Source organism: Oryzias latipes, chromosome 16, assembly GCF_053564925.1.
Source record: "Oryzias latipes strain Hd-rR chromosome 16, Olatipes_Hd-rR_3.1".
NCBI lineage: Eukaryota > Metazoa > Chordata > Actinopteri > Beloniformes > Adrianichthyidae > Oryzias > Oryzias latipes.
The window spans coordinates 12,841,758-12,858,667 of NC_136252.1; the positions used below are offsets into that span (position 1 = coordinate 12,841,758).

Here is a 16,910-nt window from a genome sequence, read left to right on the forward strand (position 1 = left end):
GCACAAGGGCTAATTGTAGGGGCATTTGGATGGGTAGGGGTGTCTGAGATAGTTTTTGGAAGGGGAAACCCTCGCGGCGGAGGGCTCTGTATCCCACTGCTGTGAGAGTAATCCGCATTGGCGTGGAGGAAAAACGGATTTCTTCACGTTGGTGTGCTCAGAAGCACAGAAGTTTGCATGTAAATGAAAGTACTGACTTTTTGTTTTAGCGTAACTTTTTAAAGTCATGAAACTGATGTTATACATTTTCCGAGCACAGGCAGTTACGCACTAACATGGATGACCAGCGACGATAGATGACCTCATCAAGTGGGTGTGTCGTCTGAATTAGAAGACACTATTTTTCAATAACTCTCCATGTCTGAAAAAAAGCACTCTGCATTTGCAGGGCTAAATGTAGGGGTAGTGAGAAGATGTAGGGGAAGAACTTGGATTCAGTCTAAGACTAAACGGAGGTTTGTGTTTATTGCCTAAAAATATATATTTTCAAAACTCTAAATCCCTCTACTTTCATAGCATTCTCTGCTTTATAAAACAATACACACAAAAAGTGTGGGGAATGCCACTCATTTTTCATGTATTCATTTATGTCTTTTCTCGTCGTCTTTCCCCATCAGTTAGGGGGTGGGAGGTGTGAAAGGAGTGGGGGGCTAGGTACAGGGAAGGGGGCCCTGTTTTTTATTTTTGTGTTTATTTATTTTAATCGTCATCGTTTTTGTATTTTGTTGTGTTTTAATGTAATGTAAATGTGTTATATTTTTATATGAAAAGTGCTTTATAAATAAAGTTGTGATTGATTTGATTGATTGATTTCTGGTATGAAAAGTTTGGACTAGGGGGTAAAGTCAGCCCACTCCATATAAGGTGGCTGAGAGGTGCAAGACACATTGACATTTAAGATACAACAACACCTGTCCCCAACTTACCCCCTTCCTCATATAACCTCATATTAGGGTGAAGGGGTGGGGGGTTTAGCCTGCGATGCGCCTTGGGGGGGAGCTACTTGGCAGTGTTACCCCTCCCATGGTTGCCGTATGGAGTCGGCCCCCCCTCTTTCGGTTTTATTTGCACCTCAGACATGTAGGGCCCTTGGTAGGGGGGGGGGTGCTTGGACATCACTGCCAGCAAGCAGCGGATGTCCTCCTAGCACCCTACCTGCCAATTTTAACCGCACCTTAGACATTTAGGGCCCCTTGGTGGGGAGGGTGAGGGGACATCACTGTGAGGAATCAGGAGATGTCCCCTCAGTGCCCTACTCGCCAATTTTAACTGCGCCCCCATTAATCCACACACCCCTTCCCCCTCAAAATATACACTCCAACACATAACACACACACATGCACACACACACACCCCCACAAACACACATATACGCACACATTTTGCAAGGAAGGTGGGACCTAGGACCATCTGTCCCTTACCCCTTCTCTGGTGGGGGGTACGGGTCCCTTGGTGGCGGCTGCAGTGTCCCCTGGGTGCCGGTCACCTGGGCCCGGCGGTGCTCTCTCTGCTCGAGGGGGGGGGGGGGGTGTTTCACATTACACCTGGGGGTGGGTTCTGGTCCTTGCCCCTGGGCGCTGGGCCCCGCCAAACTTCCAACTGTGGCCGAGCCTGGTCAGGCCATGTCTACAACACCCCTTGTGGGCCCCCCTTTTTCCCCGGGGTTCCCCCCTCCTGTACGGGGGCGGCTGGCCCCTGCCTCGCTCCTCCCTGGACCAACCATCGGCCGGGTGGGTGGCTGCCTGGAGCGCGGAGCAGGTCTCCCTTGGGGGGTCCTGACTCGTACCTGGGGTTGGGGCGGGAGGATGCCCGGAACTCCTGGGTGGTGATGGGGTGCTCGTCTGGGGCTGTGGGTGCCCTTCTCGGGTGGGGCCCTGCATTGGGCTCTTCCGGTGCGGCGGGGGGCTGCTCTCCTGGTTGGGCTGGGGCGGCGCTCTCTTTCCCCCGTGCTTGCCTGCTCTCTGGCCCTGGGGGCCTCGCGGCGGTCCTGCTGGTCCTGGCCTGGGTGGCGGATTTGGTCGCCCGGGGGGCGGTTGTCCCCTGCCTGCTGCCGTGTGGCGTTGGGGGGTTCCGGCTGCCGGCTGCCGCTGCTGCTGCCGCGGGGGTCTGGGTGTGGGGGTGGCTGGACACTCCTCATCTTTTCACATTCCACCATCCATTTTAGAAGAACATAAACACTCACCTGAGCACAGGTGTTAGCTCACCTTTGCACTAATAGTTTGCATGATTGAATGAATGAAAGGTCTCACACTAGTTGGTTTAAAGGCATAGGTATGCGTTCGTGAACACTATCTGTTTTGTGTACATGTTGACATGTGGACATTTTTACAGCTAGCAGGTGTGTTCATAACATTTCAGTGTGTGTGGACAGGCCCCGCCCTTTTTGTACTACATTTGAGCCTTGCCGTAATGATAAACAACCAGTAAACTTGTCCGCTCTATCCTGCTTCATGGTCTTATCCCCCTTCCCCTCCTATGATCACCCTCCTACCCCCCCTCTCTAACGTCCCTCTCTCTTCTTCCCTCCTTTCCTTTTCCGTCCGGTCCAACACCAAAGATTTTCAGACATGGTTGAAATTAATAAAGTTTGGCCTCAATTGCAAAAGCGGTTTATTCAGTCATGCCTTTGGTTTGTCTGAAGATTAATAACCCCTCTTGTTAAAGTAAAATATGTCCAACACAAGAGGCCCCTTAGCTCTCATCTGTCTGCCCAGCTGTTGGACAGGACAAGTTTAAAAAAAAAAAAAATACAACAACAACAAATCCCAGTACAAATGAACAAAAACAGAAACACAACAGCAAATCACAAAACACAAGAAATCTCGGAACAAATTACCGAGTCCTGAAACACATCATCGAAAGCTGAGACACGGCTTCTAACAGAAGGGGACGCAATATAAAACAAATTGTTTATGATTCTTTAAAGTTATTTATGACTGTTTTCTTTATGTGGACATTATACATTCATGAAACGTTCCAAAAGCATTTTTTAAAATTGTATCACTGTAGTAAAAGTTACCACAATGTTTAGCAAGGTAAAGTTTCTGCCTCACTTCCGGTATTAAGGGTATTGTTTTTCCGTTAAGCTTGCACTTGCCGGCCAGTGCAAACCAAGACAGCAGAAGATTGAGAAAAAACGAGCGAAGGCGGGCAGCTGTTGTAACAGTAAAATGTTTCCAACACAAGAGGCCTGGAGGTCTTTTCTGTTTGCTCAGCTGCTGGATAGGACAGGTTAAAAAAGAAATAGAAAAAACTGATTTTACAGTCCATTTCTTCATCCATTTAAATGAGCTTGAAACTTAATCAGATTATTTTCTGCTTAAATCCAGTATAATCAGATGTCAATTCTTATCAGTCTTCTGAAGAGAGTCATCCCATATAGTAAAAATACAGATTTTATGTACATTTAAGCTAGTCCTTTGATCATAGTTTTGGTAGTTTATGTAAGATATGAGGAAAGTTAACCATCAAGAACATCTGCAGATACAGATATGTGTTGCTTTGCATAATAGTTATATCGCACTGAGCTAAATAATATGTGGTTATTCAAAGCTGTCAGTTAGAAGTTCTTTGTATTTTAAAAGAAGCAAAAGTTAAAAAATAATAATAACCCAACTGGATTTGGTTAACTTTTTATTATTGAAGAGGCTTTCTGATAGAAATGAAAATGTCTTCACAACACTTTAGTGGACTTCAAACAATTTTCTGTGTTTGCATGAATTCTTTTTATTTAGTTATTTTTTTCATTTACCAAGGGATAATGTGGGCTCACCAGCTTATCTCAGTTCAAAAATAACTCAAAATCTAGTTGATGAATTTCATTTGATTGTCAAATAAAGTCAGTCAGTCAGACAAAAACTCTCGCAGTAGAATACATTTATTTTCACATACTTAATTTACATCTTAGTTGGCATTAACAAACTTTGATTGGCATAAGGCTCCGTACAATTCCATGAGATAATTTCCATAAACTTTAGGGTAAAAAACCCAGAACGGAGCCCACAGGTGGAAGCCGGGGAGGAGGGTGGGGCGACGAATGCAGCGCTGCGGTAAGAAAGAGAATGAACGGCTGCACACCTGGACTTAAATAGAACGCTGAACAGGTGAGTTAATTACTACCGCCCTAGGGGGGGGAAGAGACTGCAGAGTTTTTGGCTGCCTGAAAGGCGAACTCGTTCGCTGTTTCTATCAAAAGACATAAAAAAGGGGCTCAAAAATCTTTTGTGGGTATTTATTGCTAGGTCAAAATTTTACACAGAAGATATAGCTTTGTCCAACTTATTTTAAGATAATTATGTTTTAGTAAATATATTTTTGCTGTGTTAAGATTTCTGTTTTTAGTTCGGTTTTCTTGTTCTAATTGTTTTTGCAGTTGTGTGTTTTTTGAAGTATAGTTACATTTCGGTATTTTGAGCAATATTTACATTTAAAGATTAAGATCCTTTTCAAAAAAGAAAAAAGAAAACACATTTAGTTTTTGTAATTCTTCTGAACTGCAATTCCTTATAATCATAAACCCGGGTCACTTAAATGCTAACCCTCTGTGCAGTCAGAAATGTTTGCAAGATAAGAATGTGACATAGCTGCAAACAAATGATGAGCCTTTTCTTCTGCACTGCAGGTTCATAAAGGCCCTTTTCACACTGAAATCTGTATGATTAGTCCTTTTTTAGTTAAGACTTGAGACATTTTTAATTTTTTATGTACAGTACTTACTATTTTTCAGTGGGTGATAAATCCTTTCTCAGGCCACAGATCTGGTACAGAATCATGTTCAGGATTGTTTCTTAATGATTTGCAACATTCAATCTCATCATAAACCTCTGTCAATTCTTGCTTTGAGCCACTAAAAGTACTTTGTTTTAGTGTACGGTACATGCAATCATTAGAAATCAAGGTTTTCTGCTGACATCTACACAGATAATTTCTTTTAATAATAAACCAGACAAAAAATGCATGAGTGAACCTGGTTGTGGACTCTTTCGTTTGTACATGGCAGCTTGTTGGTTTAAAATTCTGTAATTCCTTAGTTGGGTTTAGAGTTGTCTGAACCTACTTCCTCTGGTTGATACGGTCATGTCAATAATCTCTTAGTATCATCAAATATCCCATTTCACATCTTAAAAGCTTTGTGACTTTTTCTCAGGGTATCCTCTACCATTTAAAGACCCACTCCTATGAAAATTGTGTTTTTGGCAGTTTTAACATGTTTTGTGGCATTTCTATGATTATGGAGACTATTTGAAATAAAAATTATGCTCAAAATTGCATTTCTGAGTATGTCTTTATTGAAAAAGTTGTCAATCTGGCTAATGACCGTATGGATAGCTCCAAGTTGCCACAGATGCCACTTTTACTGCAACTGTAATGTTTGGTTGGGGGTGTGAATGTCACGGTTCGGGTTTCTTTGCCTTTGTTTCTATTTTTGTTCTGTCATGTTTCGAGTTTTGGTTTCCTGTTTTATTTTGAAGGGTTCTCGTATTTGTGTTAGTTCTAGTTTTACTTCCTGACGCCAATCCGTCCTGATTGTTCTCACCTGAGTCTTGTCTGTTCTGTGTGTATTTAAGTCCTGTCTATGCCTTCCTGCTGTGCTGGTCCAAACACTTTGATTCCCTGTTTGTATCGCTAGTTGTGGTTTGTTAGTATGGCTTGCCTGCTCAGCAGTGTTTTTTTGGTTTTCGAGAATTAAAGACTTTTTTTTGGAACCTCCTGCCTCTTCGTCTCTGTGTTTGGGTCATTCAGCCCCCCTTTGTGACAGTGCAGTGCTGTAAGCCAGCGGGAGAGAATGCAAACAGATGGATGATGGGAAATGGGAGACGGCGTACTCACCAACCGTCCCACCCACAACTCAGAGGTGAATTTTTAATGACCTATGTCCGACGAAACAATATGTTTTTAGATTTTGGCTAAAAATGGCATAATCATGATACCACTGGGAACACTGAGAAAATAGAGTAGAACTTTAACCTTTTTTAAGTGTGATCACTAATGCATGCGTTGGTTTACAAAACAGTAAATCTGCAAAAACATGTTAAGAAGTTGGAAAATGTATTTGGGGAGTAAGTGACCTTCTTTAGTCAGACTTGCAAGGTTCAGGCAGGATTGCCATTATAATCAATTCAATTCAATTTTATTTATATAGCCCAATATTACAACACAGTTGTCTCAACTGGCTTCATAATCCCGGTCGGTGACAAAACGGGTGCAGAGTTAAATGTGCAAAATGTGCAACCAATTCCAGTACCTACTGCATTTGTTGTTTTGTGTGTGGTCTGTTGGACACAAGCAGGCGATGGCGGAGGGGAAGCAGACACCAGGAGGACAGGAAGGGAGGATGACGAAGTGTGAGGGACAGAGAATCCTTCCCCCACCTGATTATAGTGCTGGTGGCAGCTGCACAGTGGTTTGGATCAGGTGCTAACAAGTGTGTGTTAAGAGCATGTTGGTGTGTTTGCTCAAGGGACACACCTGGAGCAAAGGTATTTTCTAAAAGCCGCTAGTATACTTAACCAGCGTCTCCTTCCTTTGACTCCCATTTCTCTCCCCTCAGGGAAAGTTGCAGTCTGTCTTGCTTTTACTCTCAGTAATTTCAATGGTTTTTGTTCATTTGTTTAATAAATATCTTTATCTAATGCTTCGTTTTAATTGTAATTAGTTGAATAGAGCAGGAGAGTTGAGTTGAAGATAAAAGTCTTTTTCATGTGGGGCTGGAGCCAACAAGAACCTGGACCCACAATGTAGATTCATGAAAATCTGCATTATTAGAACAAAAACATCAATGGAGTTTGGAGGTGTTAGCAGGTCTTTATCAGACCATGTCTGCATTTTTTTTTTCCTGATTTCCCGTCTTAACGTCAACTACTGTGTTGAAGCAAATCTTGAGATTTGCCTTCAAATCTTAGGCAGTTGACTTTTTTTCTGCACTACCCCTGTTGCTATCATATGGGGTCTAGATAACCCAACCTTACATTGACGTGTTCTCCCTACCATGACAAAGGTGGATAAAAGTGGAAAGATTTCATGTAATCCATGGACACCAGTGAAGATCACAAATCATTGAAGTAAAAAGGTTCAGCGCACTCTCTATTGGGTCTAAATGACCCAACTCCCAATGTTAACGTGCCTAGGATAGCACAAGGGTTACTGCAGGATATGCTATTCACCACTGGCCATTTTAGGGTTGGAAAACAGCATATGAAAAATAAAAACATAAAAATCACAATAACCCTTGTGCTATCCTAGGCACTTTAACATTGGGAGTGGCGTCATCTGGACCCCACAAGACCTTTTTTCTTCAATGATTTGTGATCTTCAATGGTGTCCATGAATTACATGAAATCCTCTTCACTTTTATCCACCTCTGTCATGGTAGGGAGAACACATCAATGTAAGGATTGGGTCATCTGGACCCCATTGGATAGCACAAGGGTTAAGTATGAAAAATTGAATGCACTTTAATTAAAGAAACTTCAGGTAATGGCATTTTGAGATTCATTACAGTTGAAATCAAGTAGCCAGTCTGCATGGATACCACTAAACTGCTGCAGGTAAATGTCATTTGTTTTCTGTCCTTTGAATCCAGACAACTTGAAGGCTGAACTGTTTGGTGGTTATTACTCTTGCTTCACGGTAATAAGGCTGGTAGTGGCTGGATGTCTTAGTTGGCTGCGTGTAGAACTGGCGCATGTTACAATTCCCAGGGGGCGCGATGAGCTTTATCCAGTTTTGACACACTGTTACAGTTAGTTAGGCTACTGCCTAACTAGACACAAGAGGGCCCAAGTCTGGGTCCCACTGTACCGGTCCCCAGCTTGGATTCAATAAAGGGTTGTGTCAGGAAGGGCATCCGGTGTAAAACATTCTCTGCCAAACCACCTGTCTGAATCAGTGAAGGCGGATTCACTGTGGCGACCCCTGAAGGGGGATGGGCAACTTTACAATGAGAGGGCTGTGTTTCAAATCCCAGCTGCGACCTGTGTTACTGTGCAAGCAAAATAACAAATATATAAAACATTCATCATCAACGGTTGCAAAGGAAAGTAGTGTGTCTGATGTTGGTATGTCAGTGCCACATTTTGGTAGATATTTGGTCTCCTCATATCACATGGCTTGGAAGCTATTGGAAAATAAGAGATTATCAACTTGAAACCATTTTTCTTATAAAACTATTCCTCATCCTTTAAGCAAAACATGAGGAAATGTTCTATTTTAATTCATTTTGCAAAAGCATTTAGATGACCGTATTTTAGATTTGAATATCTTCACTATATCTTGCACTTCTTAGTCTGTTGACGGTTTCTAAGACAAACCACTGGACATCCATGCTGAATGTCTGTCAATATCCAGCCTAAAACTCACTTTGGCAACTGTGTGACGCTGACCAGGAATAAGCAGGTATTCAGCGGGATGGGTGGATGGAACCTCGCTGGATGCTGTTTTTGAACACTTGTGGATGGAGACCTCGTGGCAGACTGAGAGGCACTAGGGCTCTTATGACTGTAATCTCCAAACCTGTCTAAGTTAAAAAAAAAAGCCTTCCTTTGAGTCAGGAAAGTTCTATGAATGCATAATAAACTTTAACACCCATTGGCTTAGGGGGTTTTATAAAGGTAAAAAAATGTGTAATTGCGCTTTAAAAATAAAAGCCTGGAGCACCTGTTCCGCGCACGCATTCCCACGCAGACTTTTCCTGTAGGTCCAGAGCGCGCGAGCGACTTTCAGCAGGAGAGGTCCCGCTGTGAGCGCATGCAGGAGCCACGCAAAATGCCCCGGGGGGCTGAGGCTTAAACAGATTCTACACTTGCAACCGACGGAGAAAGGGGGTTGGTGGTGGGGTACCGCGTCGCGCTTCGTCCCCCTCCCTTGGATGTCTCCGGACAAGGAGGGAGGAACAGCCGGAGGGAGGGATGGCTGAAAATCAAGGAGACGCACACACGCGCTCCGGACACCGACCTGCATCCAGAGAGCAACGGGAGGAGGAGTGACGGGAGCGCTTCTGGAGGAGGCAGCGCGGAGCGTCCCTGCAGCCACAGGACTGGATTGTTTTTAGTTTAATTTTATTATTATTATTAATTTATTTTTTGGGATAAAAGCGCGCTTCAAATCGATGATTGGAGAGGTGAGGAAACCGGATGCTGCCTGTGCTCGATGCTGGTCTCAAGTGTGCAACATGTAATTCTGCTTTACCTGAAGTACTGCGTAAAAACTTCAAATTAAATCTTTGCAAATGGACTATCAGGGGATAAAAACTCGCTAAAGAGTAAAGTTTTACGACGAAAATTAGATCTTCAGATGTTTTTAATTGACAAAAAATATATTTTAATTCGAAAGATCTGATGTAATTGTCAGTGCCACGGGATTAATTTGTTGCGTGCGATTGTCATCCAGGACTCCTTTACGCATATGAGTATAAATATGAACGAGGGACCGGAAAAGGGTCATGGGTGGTAAAACACCACTCAGAACAAAACGTGATGAGGGTGAAAGGATTATTTGGAGAGGTGATGCTGTGTCTGATTTGTATTTTTATTTTATTGTTTTTGGGACAATGGCCGTCATAAAGGCTTTCCAAATGGCAAATCCATCCCCTGTCCCTTTTTTCTTCTCCTCTCTGTGGATGGCTGACTTGGCCACTCTGTGACTCCAGGCTGCATTTTAAAACTCAATTCCTGCAACTCTTTAAAGCTGAAGCAACTGTCAGCCTCAGTCTTTGGATTTTTTTTTTCTCTTGCCCATTTTATATTTGTCCATTTCTTCCTGTTCAGGTTTAGTTTGTTGGTTGTGAGGATGGGACAGCTTTGGTGGCGTTTGTGGGCTCCACTGATGCTGCTAGCCAGCATTTCCTATGACTCCAGTAAAGCACAAAGTCAAGGTGAGTCCCCTCAACCACCAGACACACCTTTGTGTTCTCACCTGTCCTTATCGACTCCATCCAAATCCTTGGAAGTAACCCCATATTGTCCTCCTAAGTTTTGTGCCATCACTTCTGTGATTCTCTGTCTCCTCGTCTGCTGTGTCTTCCCCTCTCTGCGGGATGCAAAAATTCAGGTCCGATCAGATCAGATCACGCTCCTGTCGCCTTCATCCCATAATGCCATTTCACTCCTGAAGCATCATAGCATGTGCAACCCCTGCTGCCCATGCCGCTACGCTAGACAGGGGGTTGAGGCGTTGAAGGCATGAGCTTCATGCTGCGGTGATTTTTCTGCACAACCTGCTGCATAATGTATTCAACTCAAGTGCGTTTTTTAGTTAAATTCAAAGCCTGATTTCATAAACTTGAGTCTGATTCAATAAGCATTCCTGCTGTTTTTCATTTTTTGTTCTGGAATATCTGGTTTCTGTGACAGAAAAGAATCACTGACTTTTCACATTATGTTGTTTTACAACTGGGATCCTAAAATAATAAGGTGTTTTTAGTGTAGTGCAGTTCAGCATTTGGTTTGATTGTTGCTTTAAAAACAATTAAACAATATAGTTACTTTGAAGAGCTCATGTCATGCAAAATCAACTTTTATAGCTTTTAAGTGAATTATAATGTTAATTCCTCACAAAAACAATCCCAAAATGGTATTTTGTTCCATTCAAGTGTAACCGGTCGCTTTCTGCGTTGTGCTGGTTAATATATGGTGTGACACAGTGTTACCTCTTGGAGAGAAGCCTCCCTTTATTCTGGTAATAAAACAAACAGAAAACAATACACTGTGTGATCCTGCCCACTCCAGTTCCTATACAAACAAAACAAATCGACATTTAAGCTTTAACAGTGAATCCCCAAAATATCTCTCCTGAACCATCAATCCCTTTTAATCATCACATCACAAGTTAGAAACAAACATTGCTGTAGTTATACAAATAAAAATTAAACCCAAAAGGGCAATAAACAATAGGATGTATTGGGATTATAAAATGATTTTAGGATGATGGCACCCACCTCTCTGACAGGAGGTCATACAAAAGGGGGTGGGGAACAGTAGCCTTTGGAATATATAGGGGAGTCAAAAGAAGTAGAAGAAGAAGAAGAAGAAAGGAAGGAGGGGCTATGACTAGTAGTGTAATGCAGTAGTTTGTTGGAGATCCCTCAGGTATGGTAACCCTTGAACAGATTTTGTGCTATTATAAAATAAGATAAAGGCTGTCCCGGTTACACAAGCATTTCTGAACATTCCTCTAAAAACCTGCGGTCGAAGCACCAGCCCCTCCCAATTCACGAAAACAACCAGGTTCTTACATTCATATGTATGGAAGTAAGAAAGAGCCCCTTCCAGGAAGAGTCTACACTGCAAGCCCCGCCCCCCACTTTCTCTTTGGAACTAGCGGTGATCGGCTAAACACTTTCTTTTTCTATGTACAATATGCACATGTATCTTTGCAAAAGCTGGGATTTTGTTAGTTTTCCTGGCTTTTGAGGCCGGCTCTAGGTTGACGTCATGAAATGGGCGGCACCCACAAAGAGCGGAAGGTGGAGCCTCAGAGATCGAGTCGTCTTACTTCAGCGTAGGAAAATGAGCTTGTGAAAATAACTCAACATTTCAAAAAACTTTTTCTTTAGTATATGGATATGAAAATATCAATATATATAATCTGAAAAGTTTAAGAAAGGCATGATATTGGCTAGGCCTGCACAATGTATCGCAAATTTAATGTTATAGAAATGTCAAGCTGTGCAATACACATATTGCAAAAGTTGGCGAAAATTGCAAAAAACTGGTAACCTTAAATGTGCTAAAACACTCTTATGGCAGCTTTAAGTATTTAACGAATCAAATAAATCCATTTATGCATCTGACCAATCAGATGGTTGCCTTCTGGTTGTTAACCAATCGGATGGAGCCCTTTCTATGTTAGAAGTTGGCCTTTTACGTGGACTAAGGCCATTTGGAGTATTTAAGTTATGTTGACTCTTATTTAAATTAAACTGTTGCAGTGAAATAGTTTTTGGTTTTTTAGCTGTTTGTTCATGTATCGCAAGTTATATTGCTATTTTGATCACTAATATCGCGAATCGCAGGTTTTCCTCACATCGTGCAGCCTTAATATAGGCCCTTTGAGTCTCCATGTCCCGGACTTGGATGCTTCACGAACCCTTTTTGGTCATTTTCATACCAATTGAAATGATTCTGGATGGTGGAGGCGGAAATACATGCGTGTGTTTTTGTAGCTCACATTCCTTCCATTATGCAGCACTAGAGCAGCAAGACAAAACAGATCTGGAGTAAAGGATGTCCACAAAGAATTACCTCCTAAACTCCTAGAATGGTTGCACTCTAGTAACATTTCTTGGCTAATGTTTGAAATAGAGATCTGGAAAGAAACCAGTCACGTTTGCTTTTAGCAGATCAAACGTTTAATAAGCAGTAGGTATTATTTTGCTTTGTATCTCAGCTTTCGCTGCTTCCTCTCGTCCTCCTTCACTGCTCCTGCTCTGTTAATCTCTTTTAAATTTTGTGTTCCATGCACCCCCCCCCCCCCATCCCGTTTGTCCAAGTGTTTTGTTGTTTCCGCTCTAATCAGCGCTTCCGTCGTGTTCCTCATTGCAGCTAAACAGAAATGAGAAATCAGGCAGAAGTGTGACAGCATAAATTAGGTCAGGATTTAATCCCAGTGAATCACGGCAGATGATGAACAACCTCCCAGACGCTATGGCAGTGTGCTATCGTTCAATCCCCTCATTAGAGAGCGTGCAACAGCAATTCATTTTGGCTGGCCTGTTGCTGCAAGATGCCACATCTGTCTGTGGAGGGTTTGAGTTTAGGATTAAACAGTCTTTTAAGCATGAAGGATGCTTGTTTTTTCCACAACTAAGATGTCTGGATACAGTCAGGAACACTTCGGTCGAAGCAGGAAGATTTATTTCACTTAAAACTGTAGCAGATTATCTGTCATTAGTCCAGAAATGATCTTGTTTAATAGGCTTTTACTTGGCTGGTGGGTAACCTGCCTTTCCAAATGTCCAGCAAGCTTGAATTATCTGACATTTATCAAACAACTGAAGACAGAGGGCTGGACATTACTGATCAAAACATCCATGTTTCCTAAAGAATTAATCATTAAATAATTAATTTGTCCACTACAGGTAGCAGTTATAGGGGACTTCTGCGTTCCTGCTGCTTTGAATTAGTCCTTGTCAAGTGGCTAGATTGCTATATTTATTATTTATCAGATTAATCATGGCTAGAGACATAAGGATCCACTGAGGCAAACATGCATGTTCAGCCTTTCTGTAAATTGTGTGCTTTATTTCTGGGGTGTACATTTACTGCTGCAGTATTCGCTAGAACCCCGTCTTCTCGGATCTAAATATTTATGCAGACGTTTTACAGCTTGCTTGCAAACTCGCCTTGCATTCTGTGTACAGTTCACTGATGAGCCTCACGTTGGACTAAAGGTCACGGTGCAACTGTCTGATTTAAAGAAACTTCTTTATCATAGGTGACTGAGCCTGGTCTTAATGGAGCTTTAAGCACTGAAAATGTCAAACGTTACCATGCCTACTATTAGAGCTGGATGATATGGCAAAAAATTAAAATATCTGATCTTTTTCCTTATTCTGCCTCCAGTTAATTCATTTTTTTACACGAAATTAAAACAAAAACAGCCTAAAATCATGATCATGTTCTGGATTCGTGCCATTGACAGTAAAAATGCAGAGCTCTAAAGAGGGGGGGCTTTTTCAGCTCAGTGCTGTGTAATGTTACAAAGGCACTACTTATAAAGTTCCATACAAAGTGCCTCTTGTTATGTTTATAAAATACAGTTTTATAATTGTTCTATGAATGAATTTAGTTGCATTTATCTGCAACGACTTTAAGTCCACTCTGTGAAAATATAGTCTGACTTGAAATCACTCTGTGAGCATTTAGCATGATAGAATTGTAGAATCAGTGTCTAACAACACCGCTGTCTCCAAATCTACAGTTCTTGTTAAACTTTCTGTTCCTGCTGTAAGTCCAGCAGGTTTACCCTCCAGTTCTTTCTGGATCCTGGTAAAAATCCTCACATGTTCTGCTGCTCCAGCAGCTTAAACTAAAGCTACATGGAAGCAGATAGCAGAAATTACGGGGGTGGGGGGCGCTTCTTGTGGCGCGTGCGCTACTGTTTTTTGTGATGATGGTACGAGGACCAGAGGCTGAGTATAGAGGTTGAATATCCAACGGCGTGGTGATTCTGGTGAAGCGGCTGGGAGCAGTGGCTTGGCGTGGAGTTGAGTCAAGGCGTGGATCGGAGTCGTGGCGTGGCTGGAGGCTTTGGATCTTTGATGACGTTTAGTCTGCTCGTGTGTAAATAGGACCCAGGTCGGCACTTGTGGAAACTGTTCTGTAGACGAGGTGGAGAATTTTAAATGAATACAAAGCACTGAAAGCATGAACCAGAAAACAAGACTAGAGACCAATATTCATTCACTCCTCATTCATACTTGGTGATGGTAACTACTGATGTAGCCTCAGCTGCCCTGGGGCAGACTCACAGAGGCGTGGCTGCCAGTACGTGCCTACGGCCCCTCTGACCATCAGCAGGACATTCATGCACATTCACACATCAGTGGAGCCACACTGGAGGCAAGGAGGGTGATGTGTCTTCCCCAAGGACATAACGACAGTTGGCTGGAGGGAGCGGAGATCGAAAGGCTAACTCTTGGATCATTGAACGACCTGCTCAACCATCTGAGCCACTGCCGCCCAATATGGCCTGGGGTCTCAGGGCGGACTTCATCCACTCCTGGGGCCTTGCCACTGAGGAGCTTGTTGACTACCTCAGTGAATTCAGCCTGGGTAATAGACAAACTCACCCCAAAGTCCTCATTCTCTGCTTCTTCAAAGGGAAGCGTCTCAGTGGGATTGAGGAGATCCTCGAAGTATTCCTTCCGCCGCTCGACAATATCCCCAGTCGAAGTCAACAGCCCCCCACCTGCACTGAAAACGGTGCCTGTGGAGAACTGCTTTCGCCTCCTGAGGCGCCAGATGGTTTGCCAGAATTTCTTCGAGGCCAACCTCGAACTCCTCCCAGGACCGAGTTTTTGCCTCCGCAACAGTCCGGGCCGCAGCTTGCTTAGACTGCTGATACCCGTCAGCTGCCTCTGGAGTCCCGCAAACCAGCCAGGCCTGGTAGGACTCAGCTACCTTCAGCTACTTCAGCTTGACGGCATCCCTTACTTCCGGTGTCCACCACCGGGCTTGGGGGTTACAGCCGCGACAGGAACCAGAGACCCTGCCACCACAGCTCAGAGCAGCAGCAGAGACAATGGAAGTGGAAAACATGGTCCACTCTGACTCAATGTCCCCAACCTCCCTCGGTACCTGTTTGACGTTCTCCCGGATTCGGGAGTTAAAGACTTCTGTCAGATAAATGCATCTAGACATTAAAGAAAAACACAATTATAAACAACAAACCACAACAAGAATCAAGTTTCTCATGCACGAGGGAGAGGAGCAAGAGTGACAGAAAACGTCTACCACGCTTCTCTTCTCAAAGGTCTGTCTCTCCTCATGCTGCTTTTATTAAGAACACAAGAAGGAGGTAACATTTTCAAGACAAAGAGAAAAAGTTCAATAGGGGGTGTCGTATAATGACCCATTTGGTGGATTCTAACTTCAAACAGTATCCCTTATCAGCTCAGGACAGTGTCGTAAACCCCTCATCCTGGGTGGGGGATGAGAAGCAGATGAACAAACACACAACTGTTTTCAGAAAAGGTCAATCTGAGTTAACATTTAAAGACACGTTTAAACAAATACATTTAAACAATGATAATAATAAAACAATTTCCTTCACAACTTCCCTAACGGACGGCTCAGCCAGACGTTCCCAGCTGACCCCTCACAGTAAGTTTGGGTCTTCCAAGTCTTTCCGGCCTCCTTCTCCACCAACGAATCCAACTCACCACCAGGTAGTGTTCGGTGGACAGCTCTGCCCCTCTCCCGAGTGTCCAAGACACAGGGCCGAAGGTCGCCTGAAACAACTACAAAGTCGATCATTGTCCTCCTGCCTAGGTTGTCCTGATGCCAGGTGTATTGATGGACACCCTTGTGCTTTATCATGGTGTTCGTTATGGACAAACTACGATGAGTGAGAAGTCCAATAGCAAAATACCACTCGGGTTCAGATCGGGGGCGGGGGCATTCCTACCAATCACACCCCTCCAGGTGGCACTGTCATTGCCCACGTGGGCATTGAAGTCCCCCAGGAGGACAATGGAGTCCCCCATTGGGGCACTTTCCAGTACCCCCTCGAGAGCCACCAAGGAGGTCTGGTACTCCAAACTGCTGTTTGGCCCGTAAGCCGAAACCGCCTGGAGGCGGAGGGACATGACCCTCTCGTCCACCGGGGTGAACTCCAAGACTTGGCGGCTGAGCTGGGGGCTCACGAGTAAGCCCACACCAGCCCACCCCCTCTCACCTTGAGCAACTCCAGAGTAGTAGAGAGTCCCACCCCTCCAACCAGCTCAGGCTCCTTCCCTCCCAGAGAGGTGACATTCCATGTCCCAAAGGCCAAGTTCCATGACTGGGGATTGGGCTGCCGAGGCACCCGCCCTCGACTGCCACCCAAACCATGGTGCACCGGCCCTTTTTGAAGTCTCCTACGGGGGGTGGGCCCATGGGAGAGTGGTCTCACATCGCTCCTTCAGGCTGTGCCCGACCGGGGCCTGTGGCCGGTCACCAGGCCAACCCTGGGCCTGGCTCCAGAGTGGGCCCCGGTGACGCCAATCCGGGCGACATAATCGGGTCCTTGTTGTTCCCTTTCATCAGGGATTCTGAACATAAATTGTGCAACTAAATATGTCTTAAAATAATTAATCTATTAACCATGACATGATTTTAATGTTTAATATTTAACTACAAGATTTGAGTAAGCATTACTCAGTTTGATTGTGTGTCTAAGTATCTTTAATTTGTTGAAATCAATATGTTTTA

The 16,910-nt window shown here is 43.7% G+C and overlaps 2 protein-coding genes across 3 annotated transcripts in view; both read left to right on the forward strand.

Moving 5' to 3' along the window:
- The window catches only part of limd1a (LIM domains containing 1a), an 83,726-nt gene that overhangs the window by 66,071 nt on the left and 745 nt on the right, over positions 1-16,910 (forward strand). The gene's annotated exons all lie outside the window — the stretch shown is intronic.
- col14a1a (collagen, type XIV, alpha 1a) overlaps positions 5,591-16,910 on the forward strand; it is a 173,775-nt gene continuing 162,455 nt past the window's right edge. The window contains exons 1-2 of one of the 2 annotated variants that reach the window (XM_078933438.1): positions 5,591-5,854; positions 9,765-9,871. In XM_078933438.1, the coding sequence (XP_078789564.1) occupies positions 5,796-5,854; positions 9,765-9,871 (166 nt within the window). In that variant the 5' untranslated portion in view covers positions 5,591-5,795. Of the gene's footprint in view, positions 5,855-8,919; positions 9,119-9,764; positions 9,872-16,910 lie in introns of those variants that run through there. The other variant, XM_078933439.1, reaches the window with a different exon arrangement.